Source organism: Camelus dromedarius, chromosome 2 (assembly GCF_036321535.1).
Source record: "Camelus dromedarius isolate mCamDro1 chromosome 2, mCamDro1.pat, whole genome shotgun sequence".
Classification (NCBI taxonomy): domain Eukaryota; kingdom Metazoa; phylum Chordata; class Mammalia; order Artiodactyla; family Camelidae; genus Camelus; species Camelus dromedarius.
In genome coordinates this window covers 80,664,103-80,686,141 of record NC_087437.1, presented here as the reverse complement: position 1 = coordinate 80,686,141, position 22,039 = coordinate 80,664,103, and the positions used below count along the sequence as shown (strand labels likewise).

General features: G+C 35.6%; 1 protein-coding gene across 2 annotated transcripts; it reads left to right on the top strand.

The window, feature by feature from the left end:
* Positions 1–2,489: 2,489 nt before the first annotated feature.
* On the top strand, positions 2,490–17,865 carry PCNP (PEST proteolytic signal containing nuclear protein). Of its 2 annotated transcripts, XM_031456476.2 has the most exons (6): positions 2,524–2,608; positions 7,957–8,134; positions 8,210–8,372; positions 11,319–11,393; positions 14,785–14,840; positions 16,031–17,865. In XM_031456476.2, the coding sequence occupies exons 2-6, from the start codon at positions 8,079–8,081 to the stop codon at positions 16,155–16,157; spliced, it is 477 nt and encodes a 158-aa protein (XP_031312336.1). In that variant the 5' UTR covers positions 2,524–2,608; positions 7,957–8,078; the 3' UTR covers positions 16,158–17,865. The 2 variants fall into 2 exon arrangements, with proteins under 2 accessions (XP_010976731.3, XP_031312336.1); XM_010978429.3 differs by lacking the exon at positions 7,957–8,134 and having other exon boundaries at positions 2,490–2,608; positions 8,158–8,372.
* Positions 17,866–22,039: the final 4,174 nt, after the last annotated feature.

Here is a 22,039-nt window from a genome sequence, read left to right as displayed (position 1 = left end):
AGGTATGAAACAGTCTAGGAAAGTGAATGAATTAGGGCCATGATTCTCAAAGTATGGTCCCAGATTGTTAGTGAAATCATGATTAGCCACTTTTCCTCTCTGATTTTGTTGTAGCTCTCTGCCTGAATTCCAAGATCAGCTCTACCTCTTACTTACCTTTTCAGTGTCACAGTTACCTCTTCCATAAAAGAGCAATAGTAGCACTTAATTCATAGGATGTACTTGATTTCTTGTTAAAAACTTGCAAACTATGCTTGGCATACAGTAAGCATGAATATATGTTAGATATTATACTCACAAATAACATATTTACATTAAAACAATAGTTGTCCATATTACCTCCCATTTCCAGCTTTTTAAATCATCTGAATGGCTTTTTAGAGGTCACAAACAATAGCTCTTATTGAGCAAGTGCCCACCATGAACTAGGCACTATATTACACATTTTACCTGTATTATCACTTATCTTCTCAGTAACCCTCTAAGTATTAGTACATTTTTATAGTTAAAACATATTCAGTAAGATTACTTTATCAGTTCAAACTCACAGAATTAGCAAATGGCAGGGTTAGAATTTAAATTTAGTTTTGTCTGATGCAATGCTGCTGCTCTTTGCCCTGCACTACACTGCCTTTTCATTCCTTAACCCATTTGTTTGGGGTTACTGAAGCTTGCATTCATTTTTCCCAATGAGTATTTATTGAAAACTGGCATAGTCTAGGTCCTAGGGAAACAATGGTGAGCAAGATAGGCACGATATGATCTCATGGAACTGAGAGGTGAATGGATTAATATCTTCCATCCTTAACTTCTACAATGTGGTATATGGAACTGGATAGCTATATGTGACCTCTCTGAACTTCATTTTTCTTTTTTTGGTGGGGAGGGAGGGTAATTAAGTCATTTATTTATTTATTTATTTAAATGGAGGAACTGGGGATTGAACCTAGGACCTCCTGCAGGCTAAGCTTGCACTCTTCCCCCCTGAACTTCATTTTTCTCATTTAAAAATATAAACATCCATAAATAAATACATAATTACACATAAAATCTCATGTTTATGTCTCTAGTGAAAAATGATAGAGTGTCAGTGATTAAGTAACTTTTGGAGATCACATCTAGGAAAAATGAAACAAACTTGAATTAATTATCTGCTCTATGTAAAATACTTTGCTGGCACTTTTACATATACCGTCATAAATGGGGACCAAGGACTTGAAATCACCAAATCACCGTATCAGCAAACTGTCCTTCTGTCACAGGAAACACACTTTGATTCTTTCTTTATTTGCCAGATGGAGCCTGCGGAACCATCCATACACAAATACTGAACATCTTTCATATATGAAACGTTCAATACAAAACACAGTGAAGAAAAAAAATTTTTTTAATGGTCTCCATCGTCAAAGAACTTTTGAGCCATATAGGGAGACTTTTTTTTTTCTTTGAACACGTACTGAAAGAAGTAAAAAGTGACCAAAGAATGGTATATGTAACCCAGTATCTCATTTGATCCCCAGGACCACCCTTTGAGGAAGTACTGTTATTATTTCTATTTTATAGAGAAGGAAATGTAGGTCTGTAGGCAATAAGAAACCCTCAAGGTTTATTAAGCCAGTTAAGAACAGATTAGGGATTTAAACCCAAGTTTTGACTCCTTAAGACCAATTTCTGTAACACTCACTGTATACTGTATGACAAACCCAAAAACTAGTTTCCTAGACAAGAAAGGGCATATGGCAAAAGGCAGCCCCGTATGGCAAGAGGACAGTATAAATACAGAGAAATAGGGAAGGTGAAGCTGAAAAGTTAGGCTAAGGCTTGGACTTCATTCTCAAACCCTCGGGACTCACTCAGTTTCTAAATAAGACAGAAACAGCCGTGGCCTTCACGTAGTCAAGTAACGTCTCCACACAGAAAATTGCGGCCTGTAGAAAAAGCAGTTTTACCACTTGCCTACATGATCTTGGATAAATTTTTCTTTGGTCTCAACTCTGTTAACAAGAGGATAAATCCGCACTGGACTATTGTGGGGTTTAAACGAGATATTGTCTAACACAAGAGGGCGCTCGACAAACGCAGACTTCCCTCAGATTGGGAAAAGAATTCGGCCCTACTTTTTTTTTTTTTTTTTTTTTTTTTTTGAGTAGGTACACGTGAGCTAGCAAAAACAGAGTGAAAGACCCTACTAGCTTCAGGTGAAATCACACCCCGGTCTGCAGAAACCTTTCAAGATTTCACCAACGTTTTCAGGGTTAGGTTCCCATCTCGGCTCATTCCTCTGGATCCGCCAGCAGACAATGAAAATCAAACTGACCTCTAATGATGCCCCCAGTCATTCCCGTACTGGACCACCTTCCCCTCCCTTTCCTTAGAGGCGGCTTGCAGATGATATCACATCCGCTTCCGTTTCCGAAGGACCGCTCTTTATTCTCTAGGGCCGCTCTAGGCTACCACCTCCAGCGCTGGCTTCGAAGCTCAATGGTTGCTGGGCGGGGCCGTGACGTCCTTGGCGAGGCTGCAGGGGAGGCCGCGGCGGGGAAAATGGCGGACGGGAAGGCGGGAGAGGAGAAGCCTGAGAAACCGCAGCGAGCTGGAGCCGCCGGAGGTGAACACAACCCCAGCGTCGCGGGCTGCGTGGGATGCTGTGGGCCTTTCTTTGAGCTCCCTGGGGTGGGGGGAGGAGAGTGGGGTGAGAATGGGCAGATCTGGCGCTCACCCGGTCAGGTGCTGGGCCCAGACGAGCCCCGGGCACGCCCGGTGCGGCCCGCTGGGATCCGGGCCCACATCGCCTCCTTGTCGGGCGGAGCCGGTCACTGTTGGTCACGTCCTGGCCCCAGCGGAGGCCCTGCTTCCGAAGAGAAGGGAGATGGGCACCAGAAATGGGGACCGAACTCGGGGTGGGAATAGGAGTGGCGGTGCAGGGGCCGCTGCCGCCACACCGGAGACGCACATCACATAAAACGCACTCGCGCGCTCACCAAGTGCGAGTCACCGAGGAGTGGCCTTTCAGGAACTGGCCGCAGGCCGAGTTTCCGACGGTGCCGGCCTCTCTGTTACACCTAGGAGTTAGTTTGCTGTTCCCTTTTCGCTGAGGAGGTGGACGACCTCGGCCTTGTTCTTTCCTACATTTTCAAGCCTAATACTGATCCTGTAACGGGATAGATCGAGGCGATGGAGGGAAAGAGAAATACCTTTGCCTGCCTCCTGGTTTAATCTGCGAGGTATAGGGTTAGGTTGTCTTTCTTTGAATATCTGCCTTTCTGAGCCAAGCTGTTGCCAGCTTCGCTGCATGCCAGGTATTTAGGTGGCTCAATAGGCTAGCATGATTCTTCCTCTATTTCCTTACGATGTAAACTCAGATTACAGCTATCTTTATTCTGTCACCTCCATCTCTCTAAATTGGGGTGTTGTGCATGAAGGAAAAGAAACACGTAATCTCTCGAGCTCTCCCGCCGCTTTGTCCTAAGAAGGCAAGTGACTTAACACGTGCGAGCTGATCATAATGTCTTTAGAACGTTTTAAGTACTACACTATTCTAACTCTCCCTCAAGTCTTATCCCAGAAAGTATTTAGTATGAGAAAATACGGAAGAGTAATAGTATATGGAGGCAACTGTTAGGACCTAACTAACATGTTTAGATTGACTTGGAAACAAAAATTGAAAAAAGTGTAATTAATGTTAGGTTACTTTGGACCCAGAATTTCTTTTTTAAAAAATACGTACAGTGCTATTACTTGAGCCAGAACTCTTACTCCTTCCCACACCTCTCCCCTTTTGTTTTGTTTTGTTCACTAGTAAAATAGTTTATGAAACAGCAGTTTAAACCATGTAGTGCTACGTGAGCGATTTTTTTCCTCAAAAATTGTCTTGGAAATTATCGAGTGAAATTAACATTGAAAAATTAATAGTTTGAGGAAAAACAAAGATCTCTAGCTTAAAGAATCTTATCTCGCTTTTAGACTATCTTTTAGTTTTCAGAATGGCTTTTTTTTTGTTTTTGAGGGGGGAGGTAATTAGATTTATCTGTTTACTTAACAGAGGTACTGGGAATTGAACCCAGGACCTCTTGCATGCTAAGCATATGCTCTACCAATTGAGCTATCTCCTCCCCTTCTGATTATTTTGACTGAGAGTATCTGAGATGTGTTTTAGTGTGCTGCCAAAATGTACCTTAAGCGTCTGTGTTTTTATCCACCACCCTTTCAGTTGGAATAATTCCCTCTGTAGGATGAACACTGATGTTTCTATTTTAGCATTTTTGCGGAGAGAGTGGTACAAAATTATCTTTGCTAATTGGTATCAAAAATTTTTAATGTCTCCTCATTGGTGACTTAAAATGCATAATATCCCTTAATAAATCTATGTAATCTGCCTTGGTATGCCTTCCCTTGCAAGAAAATAGTAGTTTGTAGGTTCCTATAAACCATTTTTGAATGTAGGTATTTTTAATGAAATTGTGCCAAGAAATCATAGCTAAACATTTCATGCCATGGATATTGCTAAATTGATAATTTTGTGGCAAGTAGGCACTGTTTTAAAACAGTAGGTCTGTAGGCACTGTTAAGTTTGTCTTAGGGGCTTACCTAGAAATTATTCTGATTTTTAACTCCTATTGAATAGTCCAATAAGTTGGAAATGTATTTTTTTTTCAATGAGTAGATTACTTCCATAGTTAACCTTAATTTATGTCGATATGAGAAGCTTCTTACTTGAATTGCTAATGTTAAGGATAAGGCTTTCCGTAGTCCCCCCCCCCTTTGGCTAAATATTTGTAGCTCCTTGAAATAAGTCAAAATTTTAGAGAAGAGCTATTCATATCGAAATCACACCCACCTCAGGCTATATAAAATCTACTCTAATGAAATTGACACTTATTTTGCCAGACAGTAGGAGGTTCTTGAATATGTTCTCATTTAAGCTGCACACCATTACTATTAGAGAAGTAGGTATGTGCCCTTTTTCTCAAATGAAGAATCTACCAGAATTCAAATGGGTCATGAAGGGTACCCTTATGAACTTAAATCTTATTAGGTAATTTTTTTCAAAGTGAGGTACATTTGTACTCCAAGGCTCACCTCTCCTCCCCAACTACTCAATGAAAAAGGAAAAAAAATGTATAATTTGATTTCACATTAACTAATCTACATATTTTGTTTGCTCAAAATGAGTTCAAATTAGATAAAAATCTCTTTTATTAAAATACTCCTTGATAAAGAATCTTGTAATTTGATACAATTTATCCATGTTTTGTTATAAAATGATGTTTTATTTTTTAAAAACTGACCCTGTATTTAGTTGCTCCTTAAAATGTAAGTCACATTGTTAAAAATGTTCACATAACAAATCTGTGGCCATTCAAAATTTTGTTTTCCGCAGTCCCTAAATACAAAACATTTCATTAAATAAGTAACAGCAGTTCTGGATTAAAAGCCCCAAATACTATAGTAGTACATGTTGTGTTTAAAGGAAAACACTTAATGGACTTAGGAATTAATGTTTATGTTTAATGGTATGTTTCAAAGCTCACATTAGGTTGAAGTAATTTTCTAATCAACTATATATAGATTTACAGAAATTGTAATTGCAGTCACATTGATAATAACATAGATTTGGCTGTCATATTTCCCATCTTCATCTCTTTCTTCCATTTGCTTTATTTCCTAAATGTTTTGTGTATTTTACTGCATAGTTGTTGGAAGAGGATTACTTGAAGAGAAAATACAGCTCCAATCCATGTGACAAATTGAGCCATTTAAGGCTAAGTAATGAGTACTGTTAGTGCATTCACCTTCCTTCACTCCATCTCCCATCCCTTCCCTGAAGAGTAGATTTTTTTAAAGCTATAGAGTATTTACATTTGCTTTAAAACAAACAAACAAAAGGTGATGGGGAGCAAGTCCAGTTATTTGCTATGTCCAGAAATAAATTGTTGGATCTAGAATCAGTTGTGTAGAAATGACCTAATAGACATGTTTAATCTTCAGAGTGAAACTGAGGTGTGGGTGGTCTTAATAGTTTGCTTCTTCAGATGGCAGGGACACAAATGTAAATAAAATTGAGTTGCTGCTAGCTGACTGATTAATGGTAAAGTAGTTTTCCCAACTCTCCTGTTCATACTACCTTTTTCTAGAGCAGTCACTATAGAAATCTGCCCTGCAGCATGATAGAATTGGAAAATAGTATAGTTTTCATGTATTAGTACATACTAGTTCAGCTGGTTATCACAATGTTATTATTAATGTTATAGTAAGAATTAAGTCTTTCACCTTTTCTCATATTTATGCTTTGATTTTTCTAGATTCTTTGTCCATAATTATTCTCTGGGTAAAAAGAGACCCAGAATTAAGAAAAGATAGGTTTCTAAAGAACCAGGAATTTTGACTAATAGTCCATGTGTCATATTTCAAAGAGCAGGGTTATAGTACAATCAAGACTAAATGTTCTTTATACTGTTTGTTTTGATGTTTTTCAGAGTTTGTGCTTGCACAGAACTTGTTTCTTTAGTGTATAGATTACTTCTGTATGTGAATCCAGTGGGTTTTTTATATGTTTACATGTGTTCCAAAATGTAAAGCCAGTGAATTTTCAGTTTTAGCTATGTGTCAGTCACAAAGAAGTAGTTATCATTGTTTTGGTTTTACTGTAAAATTCATGTTTGATTAAAACTATAAATAGAATGCAGAATAAAATTTAGCATAAGTGCTTTTAGTGATAAACTTAGACCTTAAAAAAATAGTGTTTGTATAATACTCTTTTTTTAAATTCTATATTGAGTTCTATATTTCAAATATTGAATGGCAATTTTACATTCTTTATGTGCTTTTGTAATTTTACATCTAAATAAGTGAATGGCACCTCAGGCAACCATTCCAGTACTATCTTTGCCTCCTTGGGGAAATCCCAGAACCTAATCCTGCTTAATTCTTCCCCCACATTGTTATTACAACTTTCACCCCATATCTAAAGGTAACAAAGAGTTCCTTTTCTTTCCCTCTAAACAAAATCAAATGTTCTGTTCAAGGTGCTTATTAATATAGCGACCCCATCATTCCAAAACTATATAGATTGGGATCTATAGCCTCCTGCCTTTTAATTCACCACTTGTCCTCTGTTTTTCCCCCTATTCTAGCTTTTTGTCCTGTTTTCTTAACTGTTGTCAGGGCCATCCCTTAGAGGATCTTCTCTTTCCCTATAAATAAACCATTCATTCAGTGTAGCAAAGTACATTCAGAAGAGTAAATTGGTAAACTTGGGGAAGAAAATAAAATTCCTAATAATCAGCTTTCTTCAGTCTTACCTCCCAATATATTCTTAAATAGCCTTCATCTGTAAGAGACCTAAGATATTCAAGATGTGAACTGATTTCATCATTGATTAACGTAAACAGAAGCAAAATTACTGAAAGACGTCTTGCATTCCTTATCTACATATGTATGCCTTCTGTTTGAAATTTTCATTAGCTCATCTTCCTTTCATGAGAAAAAAATGTGTAAACCTAAGTATGACTGTAGGTAGCTCTCAAGGGTAGTTTAAACAGATGATAACCAAGCTCCAAGAGCAGAATTAAATTACTCAGGAAGGGATGACCTTCAAGTTCTTTTTCAACTCTAAAGATGGTATGAGATGTACATGAAGAACACATCACTCAAGAAAATAACTCCAGGCTGTACTAACATTGTAGTTTGAGTAATAGTGGGCTGTTCATAACAAGGTACTTTGTATAACTAGTAGCATATTATTGAAAAAATTAGACTTTATTAGTCAAATGTATTATTCTGTGTTGTGACTAATTGCTAACAAACTACTTTTTATAGAAGAATTTATGTCTTTATTTATGAAAAGCAAAAATCCCACAAATAACTTGATTATTGTACAACTTACAGTGTTTAGTTGAAGGGTCTTTTTGTGAACTTTGTATTTATAATTTTAAATTGCTCTGTATTTTATGCTAGTTAATTCATGGGAGCCTTTTCTACTGCCACACAATCTCAGTTCCTGCTGTATACTCTAACAAACAGTGGAAGAGACTGTTGGGTCAGTAGGTGACAACTGCAGAGGTATCTTCCTAATAACGATGCTTTTTGAGGTTGCTGCTCCCATCAATCTGCTCAGTAAAAATAGCTCATCTTGGTAAGTTGTTTCGACTTCACCAGGACCTGAAGAAGAAGCAGAAAAACCTGTGAAAACTAAGACTGTTTCTTCCAGTAATGGAGGGGAAAGTTCCAGTCGCAGCGCTGAGAAGCGATCAGCTGAAGAAGAAGCTGCAGACCTCCCAACAAAGCCTACAAAGATCTCCAAGTTTGGATTTGCCATAGGTAGTCAGACAACAAAGAAAGCCTCAGCCATATCCATCAAACTTGGCTCAAGTGTGAGTTAATTTATATATTACATTCGTAATAGGTCTTAGGAATTTGTTTTGGAAACCTACTTTGACTGGATTATGATAAATTAAGTATAAAAAGATACATTGCTGCATGAACCTGTATGTAGGTATTTAAGAAATTATTAGCTCTGTATTCAAAAAAGATCTGGGTAAGTTATAACTTGTTAAAACTTTTTAAAAGGAATTTTCAATATGAGAAGAAGAATATATGATTATAAAGTAATTGGTTAGAATTTCCTGTGTTGAGCAAAACCTCTGAAAGATATTTTCAGAAAGAATTTCAGTTTTTTTTTCTTACCTTTAAATTTTGGTAATATTAAAAATAATATCTCTAGAAATCAGTTATTTGTATTTTAAAAGATTAGTATTAGTAAGGTATTGATTGATAAGAAGAGCTTCCTGATTACCTTACTTTGGAGCTACAAATGGACATTGAATACTCTGTATTCTAGGATAGTAGTCCTTTACAGATCAACTTTTTATCCCTTGTAAGATGTCAGCCTTGAATTAGTACTTAATGAACCTTGGAGTGTCTGGAAAGTATTTGAAATATTAGATTGAAGTTTCGAGATTTGACAGTTTCTGACCCACAGAAGTGATAACTTTGTGTGGTTCCACTAAATAGATCTCTTCTTTAAGAAAAAGAAGTTTACTTGAATAGTGTATTGCTGTTGACTTTAGAAAAGAGTTATATGTAAGGAGAATAATCCTAAAATTGCTTTTAAGGTGTTTATTCAAGTCTGTTCTGTGAAAACTAATGCTAAGTTGCCAGATACATGCAGCTTTATTTCTTTTTCATTATGTGTCATTCAGAGATCTTAAAAATATGGTAGATATTAGGTTCCTACTAGAGACAGTATGTTTGGGCTGCACTTCTAGTTTTAAAAGAGACACCATTCCTCAGAACCCTCACTCCTACCCTGTGTTGTTTGCCCTTTTCCTTTGCTTCCTTTTTCTAAAAAAAAAAATCAGTCTGAACAAAAGACATTCAGCTTGTAACTTCATTATTTCATAACTAGTCTCCCTATTTGAGCTGATTCTTTTGGTTTAATCTGTTTTGTATAAAGATCATTGACATGGTTTAATAACTGCTGATCATTTTAGTTGGGAGTATTGTGCTTGAAAAAGCCTATTCAGTAAAACTTTTTAATATTTAGAAAACAAAAACCTATGTTCATGAAATAAACCAAAGTGTAAACATAATCTTCTTGGCGAAGTGAGATGTAGGATATAAAAACTAGTTAAAACTGTTGCTTTTGATTATATGATGTGATAAGATAGTTTATCAACCAACAAATACTTATTTGTGTCTTACATTGTATGTACAACATCAGATATATGACATCTTTTAAGAGTAAAGGGTGTTTCTGGAGTTACTATGCATATTCTCCAAATGAACATTTTTTATTCCTTCAAAAGCAGATATTATTTATAAAAAGTGTTTGTGTGTGCTATATAAGAAGGGGTGGTTAATTTTGTTTCAGCAGCTTGGAGAAGATTTCACTGATGTGGTGATGCTAGAGTTGGCCTTAAGTGCAGGCAGAAGGTAAAGGGACATCTCAGATAAAAAGAACTTCATGCAGAGGCAGTTTAGATGTGAAGCTGCATGATGCATTCAGGAAATTGTTCCTGGTTAGAAGGTGTTAGGTAGGCAAATGTAGGGATAGAAAGCTCCCCAAATAAGACGATAGGACCAAATCATAAAGGACTTGTACTCCAAAATATAGTTTGGGTTTATTCTTTAGATTCTGGAGGAGTCGTGGAACCATTATAAGGAGTGTCAACCCTTAAACAGGTGTGCATTTTAGAAAAATGACTCAGGTACCAATATAGAGAATTAGAGGGGAAAAAAACAGATGGGGAGATGGTATTTTTAACAGTAGTTCAGGAGAGTGATGCTAAGAGGCCTTAGGTGCTGGTAGTGTGGTAGTAAAAGGCAGAGGCAGGTTTAAGTCTATTTAATAGAGATCTAATTAGCAGGACCTTACAATAGAACGTGCAAGTTGAAGAAAAGGTTCTCTGGCTTGGGTACTTGAGGACACTGAAACTACGGTACCCCTGGGAGCTCTAAGTGGAGCTGTCCAGTAGGCAGATGACATCTGTTTGGGGTAGACATAGGATTTGGTAGTTAAAACTGGGAGTAAATGAAGTTGACGAGGGAAGTACAGAAAAGGAAAGATCACTAAGGACAGAATCTTGGGTATCTATCATTTAAGGGAGGAACAGGAGGCAAGGAAGAGCAAGAACAAGAGGTCAGAGAATTAGAAGAATAGCCAATTAAAAGCAGTGTCACAGAAGCCAAAGTAAGGGTGTTTTCAAAAAGGAGCTGGTGATTAGTCAAATGTAGCACCCTAGTCATTGGTGACTATAGAATCAGGGTCACTTGGTTCTAGGTGAGTGGGGAATCATGGGAAATGGTGAAAGAGGAAGCCAGGTTGCAGTGGGTTGAAGGCTGACTGGTGGTGAAAGGCTGGAGATAGGACAATGTAGTTCAGAAACCTCGGTTAGAAGAGATGGTGTGGATGAAGCAAGTTTACAGGCTGAGGGGTAGGAAGCTAGCTACTAGAGAAGGATGAGTCTTGGTGTCTTTCTCAAGACATGCTATACTTAATGTTACTATGAGAGTATTAATGTCCATTTTCTTTTACCTGTACCAGGTACCTTTTAGCTTAATGATATTAAATTATAGATCCTAGCTATAAAATCTTTACAGGAGGAAAACAAACAGATATAATTAATAAAGTAAAACCTACCCATTGTTAACCTACATTTTAAAAGAGAGAGAATGGATTTCTCCAAAGTCTGTTCTTAGTTCCTTACTATATGTTTCTATGAAAATGTAAAGTTGAATCTTTGATGATAAATTACTCATATTGTTAAAATAAGCCTTATAAACACTATGTGATACTCTTTTTAATGTTTCTTCTTCAGAAGCCTAAAGAAACCGTTCCAACTCTTGCTCCAAAAACCCTTTCAGTAGCAGCAGCTTTTAATGAAGATGAAGATGTAAGTCAATACTTGGTTTTTTTTATTTTAACCAATTCTTTAAGGAAGATATTAGTGGCAAATTGTCAAGTTGTATTATGGTACTAGTGAATTTTCTTTGAACTCTGAACAGTTTGTTGTTGTTGTTTTAATGACACCTGCAAAATCTGGATTGTTTTTTTAATTTGATTGTAGGGTCATTTAAAATACTGACTGCCAGATCTGCTCAATACACATATGTTCCAGAATGAGCATAGGATGCTTACCTGCTCTTCTCTTAGGCAGTCCTAGTTCTTCTGTGCCCCTCACAATGTCCTTCTCTTACCGTCCTTGTGAATGACACAGGGAATTTTAAGCATAATTATGACTATGATTTTTTTCCTTAGGCTCTGACTTTAGAACCTAACCCTCACTTAAGATGTGACCCCAGTGTATAACAGTTACAGGATACCTGAGCAATCGCTCCCTAAAGCAGTGTGGATAAGAATTATACATTCAGAGGAGCACAAACTGGGGCTGGAGTGATTGGGAAGAAGATATGAGAAGAAATAGATAGGAGTTGGGTACTAAAACATTAGACAAGGTTTTGACAAACCAAGTAATAGTTTTGTAAGCTAAGACATTAGCCTTCAAATCACACATGGTAAATGCTAAGCAGCTATATTTGACAGGACTGGAGGTTTTTGTAGAAAAGTTTTAGGCAAGGATAACTATGGAATGATTGGAGCCCGGATGAATGGGTAAATAATTGCTGTTATCTCTATTCTTCTTTGGACTTTTACTCATTCTACACATTTGAGTGCTTTCCATATGCTAGGTACAGTGAGATTACAAAGATAAATCAGACATGTTCTGGGAACTCAGCCTAGCAGGGCAGGGACTTAAACATAAAATAGTACGAGATAAAAGTTAAAAGTACCTGAAGAGATGAAATGATAGAGATTCAGGTAAGGAAGAGGGGCCCAGTAACTAGTTGCTGCTAGACTGGTGATGGGAAGACCTGGATTCTTTTCCTGCCCTGTCCAGTTATTAACCAATAGAAAACCTGTGGATAAATAACTTTACCTTTTTGGAGCCTTAGTTTTTCAGCTGTAAAATGAAGACTAAATTTAGATGACAGATTTTTAAACTTTCTCAGAGTTCCAGGGTTCTGTGGGAATGTCTCAGGAGCTACTGTGGTGTTAGGTGATGGTTAACAAGCACAGTTCCGGCCTCTTGCTCCTGTTTCACTTATATCTATTCTTTTATCTGTTTGGTGCTTGGGAACTCAAGTAATGTTTTGTTGAGGAAAATGTATTTAATTTCCCATCCCCCATAAAAAAGTTTGAAAAGCACTAACCTAAATTATATTTAATGTTTTCTGTCATCTCTAACATTCTTAAGAGATTAGTTAGCATTTTGATATTTACAGGTTGTATCAGGGAAGGACAGTATAGGAAAGGGAACAGCCTGTGCAGAAGTACAGAGGCTGGGAATTGTAAACACCTACCTAATGGTAATGGCTTACTTTGCCTAATGAGTTGAATCTTTTCATGTAACTTTATCTTACCTTCCATATATCCCTGTGAATTGTCTGACATAATTATTCCTGTTTTGCAGATGGAGAAATTAAGTTAAACATGCATGAGTATGTTTTAATGCATATAAGTATTGAACCAGAATTTAGGTCTCTGGTTTCTTGTCCTGTGTTCTACTGTTTTCCCTGTTTTGAAAGAAGTTTTAGACAGGTTCAGACAACACTCTTTCTGCTATAAGATGGTAATGGTAGTTAAGGATAAAGTTGTCTCTTAGGTAAAAGAACACTGGCATCTAAAAATCTTCATCTGGTTCTTCCTTTTTCTGCAGAACATAGTTAAGTAACCTTAGATGTGTATCTAAGGTTAAGTCTGAAAGATACTGGACAAAGAGGGCATTCATTTAATTAATTAATTTTGAATTTCAGTTGTATCTCTTTAGTCTCTCATTTTGCAGAATTCCCAGGTGTTCTGTGTATTTTATGGCAGTAACATTTTTGAAGAGTGCAGGCCAGTTAGTTTGTAGAATGCCTCTCGGTTTGGATTTGTCTGATGTTTCCTCATGATTAGATTTACACACCTTTCAGCAGGCAAACCACAGAAGTGATCCCAAGTTCTCAATGTATCATATCAGGGAGCACATGCTGTCAGTATGTCCCATCACTGGCAGTGTTAACTTTGGTCATTTGCTTAAAGTAATGTCTGCCAGATTTCTCTACAGTCAAGTTACTGTTTCACCATGTGTAATTAAAATTATCTTGTGGGGATATTTTTTAAGAATATGTGAAAATATGTAATTTCTTAAGCATTCACTTGTGAGTGTTAACATTCATTGATGATTCTCACTAGAATCAAGTATTATGATGTTTGCCCAATGGTGATTTTTCTCCTTCTTTCATCCCCTTTATGTTTGTTAATTGTCTCTTACTGTAAGGAAGAGCTCTTACTTACTCATGTAAGTGTAGGCTCGTGGGTTCTTTCTTCATTCAACAGTCCATAAGGCTCAAATTGCCTCACATTTGACCAGTAAAAACCCCATGAAGCTGGATCTTGCAGATGCCCGTTTAAACAAGAATGTTTAGCTGAGCAGTAACATTTATACATAAAAACAACTAAAAGGCACTTGTCACTTACCTTTTCACTAGCAATAACTATGAAAAAGTAGTGAATGAACTTTGAAGATGTCTTTATAGTGAAGGAGACATTTCTGAGAGCCAGCCATACAGTAAAGTGGTTAAGAGCTTTTGCTCTGGCATCCAACTATCTTGCTATTTATTAGCTTTGTGACTAGACAAGTTAACCTTGTTTATTACCTCACTTACAAAATGCAAATGATGATGCTCGTACTCACCTTGTAAAATCGTTAGGGTTTTAAGACATGGTGCATATTAAAGCATTTAATGCAATGTGTAGCTTATAGTAAACAAATGACTTTAGTTCTAGAATATCAAAAAGTTTTTACCAGACTTTTTTTCTTTATACAAAATCAGCACATTGGAAGCATGAATTTCTTTTTAAAATGTAATTAAGATAAGCGATTTTCTCTTTTTACCAAAATTTATGGACTTAGATATAAAATTTAGCATTACTGGTAATCATGTGAATTTAATACACAGTTGACCCTTGACCAGCACGAGTTTGAAATGCATGGGCCTACTTACACACAATTTTTTTTTTTTTTTTCAGTAAATACGTGCTAGAGTACTAGGCTATCCGAGGTTGGTTGAATCCTCAGGTGCAGAACCATGGACATGGAGGACACAACTATAAAGTTGTGTACAGATTTTTGACTATGAAGGGATAGGAACAGTGTTAGTGCCCATAGCCCCCACTTTGTTCAAGGATCTACTCTATCTATATGCAGTCATTTCTGTTTCTATCTTATTTTTTTTCTCCAGAGTGAACCAGAGGAAATGCCTCCAGAGGCAAAGATGAGGATGAAGAATATTGGAAGGTATTAAAATTTTTGTATAATATTGTAGAAAATTATAGTGAATTAAGAGCAAATTGCAAATTGCACATGATCTATTAGTGTTCAGGCTTTCCTTATATATTTTGGCAAAACAGTTTTGTTTTCTGAGTTATCGGTGATCTTTTCTATCCTGGTAAGAGAAAATGAGTATTTTTAAAAAATAACAACAACTTAAGGCTGTTTCTTTTCAGATACATAGCATGTATATTTTTTCAAATAAACAGTTATGAGAAATGTTTCTGATTTAAAATTAAAATCAAGTTTTTTCCTGGTATAAAGAAATGGTTATCACACATCTCACTTAAAAAATATCATTCCTGCCAGTTAATCTTGGTTGTATGTGTCCCTTTTTCCTTGATAACTAGATGCCAAATATCAAAATAAGACAAAAACATTTTTTCCATTGTTTCTGTTATTGTGGAAATAACATTAATTTCAAGTTTACACCATGTTCATTTTCCTGTCTTTGTATGCATAAATGGATAATTTAGAGGCTAGTAAGAAAGTTGGGCTTCAAAACAATTTATACTGTGTCCTCATTTCTACTAAATGTATATCCTCCTGAAGAACTAAGCGCTAAGTATTCAAACATCAGTCTTCAGACTTTGTCTGTGATTCAAATGGGAACAGACCCATGGCTGCCTTCCTGCCTGCCTTTTACACTGGGACCTAGAGTAAGAAATACATCTGACATTATAACCTAGTCTAAACATCCAGAATACATATATCTGCATAACCTAAGCACGTGCAATTGAAACAGAAGTTCGTAAAATGAACCTGAATTGTGTGTGTGAGATACATCTTCATGTTTTTTCTTCTATCTCATTTTTTATAAATACTGATGTTAAGCCACCAAATGATTCCATGACCCTGTTAATGGGTTACAAGCAATGTTTTTTTAAACTGTAGTGTTTGCCACCAATAGCTGTTAACGGAATCGCCTTAAATGTTTGTTAAACCTAAAGATTTACCTGGCTCCTCGTCAGGTCTTCTGAATCTGAAACTTGAGTACTGGGGCTGGAAAGGATATTTTTTAAAAGTTCTGTAGTGGCTTCTGATGTTTGGCCTGCATTTATAGTAGGCACTAAGTAAATGTATTTTGAATGAGTTAAAAACATGGCCCAAAAGGCATTATATATAACATTTTAAGTAAATTTCCTTTCTTTTAACAGGGATACACCAACATCAGCAGGACCAAATTCCTTCAATAAAGGAAAGCATGGGTTTTCTGATAACCAGAAGCTTTGGGAGCGAAATATAAAATCTCATCTTGGAAATGTCCATGACCAAGACAATTAAATGATGTGTTTTGAAATTAGGGTGTGGGGTGGGTGTAAAGTTAAAAGGAACAGTTTCCTTTTTTAAAGAATGGTATAAGACTATCTTTGGAGCCTCCTTTTTTTTTTTTTTTAAGATTGAGTGGTACACTAATAAATGAGAATTTGAAATTAGAGGTAATTTATGTTTTATATACAGATTTCAAGACATTTACTAATTTTGTAGTTTCATGTGCTTAGTTTCCAAAGGTTGCAGATAATAAAAACATCAGAAATGGTACCTTTCTAAGAATTGCATATTTTTTTAGACACAACTATTAGCACATTAAGAGGGAAGCAAAAAGTTATTGTCTATTTAAACTGTAGGCAGTGACTCTCTAACTTAACTCCCTTAGTAACCTAAACTGTCTGGCTCCCAGGAACAGCCTTATAGAGAAGGGAGTATTGTATTGGGAGGAAAACGTCTGGATTATTGACTGAAAAGTAAATTAGATAAAATACAGCTTTTTTTCCTAATGGGCATTTGTTTTGTTTTAAGTCATCATAAACTAGGTATTGCATTGCTGTCAGTGGATACAGATGCTTAGCTCTTTAAAAAGAACATTTTAAAGTTTTATGTAAACTGTTGAGTATTTGAAATAGCCCACTTCACTTTAAAGGTCTTGTCTACCTTCATTAGTCTTCAAAGAACAACCATTTGCTACCAAAGTAAATCAGTATTTTGAATGTGCTTCTCTTGGTTTTTGTTATTAGCTAGTTCCTGTAAGCATTTCCACCAGATCTTGAGGTAAATCATAAGGAAGCTGTTTCTTTTAAAATAACAAACCACCACCAAAAATTTAAATGTACATAATACTTAAATATTTGGCTGTTCTTATCTTTTAAAAGGTATAAACACCAAAAAAAAAAAAAAGGGCAACATTGTATGAAGATTGAAAACAAGAAAGATGCACTTTCTGTAACTTTATCAAAGCAAAGCATTTAAGTTACTAACGTGAAATCTGATTTGAACTTACTGCAGGAGTTCTTATTTAGCACAATAATATTGGTTTATTTTAACTCTATACATATTAACCAGTAGCCTCTCAAAAGCACATTTTAGGTACTGAAAATAAAAGGAAGGAAAATGCATCTTTAAACATATTCTGTGGAATCTTTGACCACACATACTTTGTTAGAGCTATGTGTTATAGGATTGTGTTTTTATTTTGTATTTTTGTATTGTATATGAATTCTTTTTTAATGTGACAATTAAACATATCTTTAGAAGCATAGTCACAGATAAAAGAAACATAGTATAATGATTTTCTCAAAAACTCCTACAATGTTGAATTTGGAGGCAGCTTCAGACTATTTTATTGGTGGTAACCACTCAATGAGCTCTTTAATAGGTAATAACTCCAGAGAAGCAGCCTGTATATATTCCTAATACTTTGTTCACTTGCATTTGAGTTTAGAGTAAGCCCCAAGTAAAACAATGGCAATGTATATAGAACTGTTAGTTCTTACTCACATGATTTAATTATATCAAGATACATGAAGTTAACTTGCTTTAATATAGACAGACTTTCCATTTTTGTCCATTTTAATGTTTATGTTCAAATAACATCCCTCTCCTACATTTATTTTTCTTGACTCAAATGAAATACTAACCTGAGGTCAAGATGGGAGAGAGAAATGACTGAGATGAATGTCTTTACTAAAATAACCAATAAATTTGTCAAACTCAATTAGTGTTCTTATTTTCTATTTCATTTAATTGTTCCTGGGTTTTTTGGTTTGTTTGTTTGTTTGTTTTAAAGAAGAGAAATTTTATCATTGCTCTTGCCCAGATTGTTGGCCAAAGTAATGAGAGATTTAAAATTATTTATTGGAGTCTACCTAACTTAGCACAAGTTCTGTAGCTAAGGGAGGGATTGTTCAAGTTACTTCCCTGCTGAAATGAAGACAGTTTCTAATTTTTTTAACACTTCATTTTGAAAAAACTTCAAATTTACAAAATATTGCAAAAATATCACAATGTATTTCCATGTTCTCCTAATAATAGCATTTTATTTAACCACAGGACAGTTGTTAAAAGCAGGGAGTTAACATTATTAAAATACTTTATTCTGTCACCTTCTACAGACCTTACTCAGATTTCACCAGTTGCTCCACTAATATCTCCCTGATTAAAGAGCCACTTCATTATCGTCAATCATTTAGTTGTCATCTCTTAAATTTCTTTAATCTGGAAGTCTTCAGTGTTTGCTTTTATGACCTTAGACTGTTTTAAAAATACAGGCCAACTATTTGTAAAAGATCTCCCAATTTGGGGTTTGCCAGATGTTTCCTCCTGATTAAATTCAGTTCATGTATTTTGGCAAGAGTAGCGCAGAACTAATATGTCATTAGTGTGTCAGTGAGTCCGTGATGTGCAGTTTGTCCTCTCACTAGTGATGTTCATTTTGGTCACTTGGTTAGGGTGGTATCTGCCAGATATAGCCCGTGTCAAATTACTGTGTTTTTGTTTGTAATTAGTATCTCATGGGAAAATTCTTGTAAGTATCTTATCTCATCATATTTTTGTCCGTTAATTGGCAGGCATTCTTGGTTTTTATTTTGGGGTGGTTTTCCTCATGATTCTTTCCTGAAACAGTCGATAGTGTAAGGATTTGCCAAATGACGATTTTCTATTTCCATCACTTTCATCTATTTTCTTGCTAGTTGAAATTCTGTGAGGAAGTTTTCTTCTCCATTTTTTTTTTTTTTAATGGAGGTACTGGGAGTTGTACCCAAGAGCTCATGCATGCTAAGCACGGGCTCTACAACTTGAGCTATTACCCTGCCCCCACTTCTCCATTCTTTATTCGGTTATTTTATTGATAATGGGCCCACATTTTTATGTTATTCTGTAGGTTATAACACATTGCTACCGTTATTTATTTTGTTACTCAAGATGTCCCAAATTTGCCCATACAAATCCCTTCCCTTTTGACCCTTGTGCCTTTTTGACGGGTCCCCATTCTTTTTAAAATAATTCCTTAATTTCTGGCACCAGAAGATATCCTGGACTCATCTTGTATTTTATCTTCTAGCCCTGGAATTAGTGATTTCTGTAAGCATCCATGGTTCCTTTTAGAACCTATTTAGAAACCAAGTGTACACTGCACTAAGTGTACTCATTGGTAGTGAAGAGTTACTGCTTCTAGCCTCCTTAACAGCTAGAAAATGTACATATGTGTGTATATATATACATATATACACACACACACACATACATCTGTATCTATTTCTAGATCTGTCTGTATGTGTATACTGTATGAGTTCATATAGGTACTTTCAATATCAGACCAACACCAGATTCATTCTAGTCTTCCACCTTTCTATATTTATTACTCTCATCCAACAGTAAGAAATCTGACTTTGACTATAATCTGTTCACTTACTTGCTTAATTTCTAGAATACACATAAAATAGTTCCAGAATTAAGTCATATATTTCCCTATGAGAAACCACTGATGAGTGCAGTATTCACGTGTAGTTTCTTTCCTTTTTAATCTTAGAGAACGTAAACAAAATACTATTTTATAAAGTTATGTAGATTATTTTCTCTGCTTCCTCCTCACTATGGTTGTTACCTATAATGCAGTTAGTTAATTTGTTTTTGTATTTCATAATGTATTCCTGCTTGTTCTTTGTTAAGATTTTGTATGTGAAATCTTAGCAGAGGTCTAAAGTTGGAACTATACAAAAAATGTACTCTTTCCTATCCTGTCTCATTCTCTTCCTCCCGTCCTTTCTGTCCTGTTTGCACCCATCCTGTATAGGTAATCTATCATCCCCTATAGGTAATCTTATCATCCCCTATAGGTAATCTATCTCTAGCTTCTGGTTTATCCTTCCTATGTTTCCTTTTGGATAAATAGATGGATATTTATTATTTCTCCTTTTTTTCTTACATGAAATGTAATATATTACAGTTACTCTTTTATCTTTTTTTTCACTTTGCAGTATACCCTAGAAACTATACCAGTTCATGGAGATCTTTCTCCAGAATTTTAACAGCTACATAGTACTCCATTGTGTAAATATACCACAGTTAATGCAATTACTCTTCCATGTGTAGGCATTTAGGTCATTTCCTATGTTTTGCCATTACAGTGTTGTAACTGAAAAACCTTGTGCATGTCTTTTCATATTGGGATGTATCTTCTTTCAGGTAAATTCCCAGTAGGATGCTGGGTCAAAATATAAGTACATATATACTTTTGTTAGATATTGTCAAATTCTCCTCCAAAAGGATTGTACAAGTTTCTTTTCCCCACCAGAAATATACGAGAGTGCCTCTTCCCACAGCCCTGCTAGAGTTTGTTATGCTTTTTTTTTTCTTTCCCCCAAATCTGATCGATTAAAAAAGATGGTATTTCAGAGTAGTTTTAATTTGCATCTCTCTAGCTATGAGTGAGATTGAATGTATTTTCATATGTTTAAGGGCCATTTGAATATCTTTTCCTTGTGATTAGTCTGTTCATTTCACTCCCATTTTATTTGGTTTTTGGTCCTTTCTCAGATTTTAAGAATTCTTCATATAGTAACTATTTTTGATACATGTTATAATTTCTCCCACTTATTAGTTGTCTTTTGACTTTGATTATGGTGTTCTTTTGCAGTGCAAAAAAAAATTTTTTATGTAGTAAACTAATCTTTATTGCCTTTTGATTTTATGTGAATAGTTAGAAAGCCTTTCCCTATACTGAGATTAAAGATGAATTCACCCTTGTTTCTCTAGGGCTTTTTTCTTTTTCTTTTTTTTTTCATTTTAAAATTGAATAGATTCCTAATTCGTTTAGAGTATATTCTTCTGCATTTGTAAGATCAAGATCTAATTTTATTTAATTAACTGATATTTTTATGATGTTTAGCCATCCTAATTGGGAGCAGTCTGCTTTTGTGTCTTTCAGGAGTGTTAAATTTTTCCACATACAAGTTTTGTATATTTCTTGTTAAGCTTCTTTCTAAATATTTAATTATCTTTGCTATTATTGAAAAGCGTTTGTCTCTGTCATGTGCTGGTTATTATTACAGGATATGAAGGTAATTAATTTCTGTATGTTAATTCTGTGTCTTGCAATCTTACTAAACTCTTACTGTTTGAGTTTTATCATTGATTCTTGAGGATTTTCCAGGTGTACCATCTTATCACCTGCAAATAGAGATGGCTTTACTTTACCAATTTTTGTGCCTCTAATTTATTTTTCCTGTCTAGTTGCATTGCTTAATACCTCTAATACAATATTAAATAGTAGTAGAAATAATGGGCATCCTTGCCTTGTTCTTATTCTCAGTAGAAAAGTCTCCAGTGTTTTACCATGAAGTAAGGTCCTGGCTTTAGGACTAGAGCAAATGATGAAATTATATCAGGCTAAAAATATATCCATCAATTCCTAATTTTCTCAAGTGCTTTTATCAGGAGTGGGTATTGAATTTTGTCAAAAGCTTTTTCAGCATTTTATCAATGAGGGAAGACATTGATGCAAAGAATGTTAACATGGGAACTATCAGTAGTAGAAGTAGCAACTGCAGGAAGAAAACACCACCCTTAGGGCTGAGGGAATAAGTGAAAAAGGGAAACACAGTATTTTAGAGGAGGGACCCAGAGGCTGAAATTCAGGTCTTTCGGGAGGTGCAACTACTTGCTACAGGGAAAAGCAGCATACCAAGCTGCCCATCACCACGGTGAAGACAGATTTTGGAAACCCTTGATTCAACTTCTGCATGAAAAATCCCTGATGATTTGTAGCCCTTTACCCACACAAGAATCCATTGGTGGTTAACAATAATTACTGGTTTTAGTTTTTTTTTCTTCTTCTACTTTTTACTTCTTTTCATTGTCCTATACTTTTCAAATTTCCTACATTGACC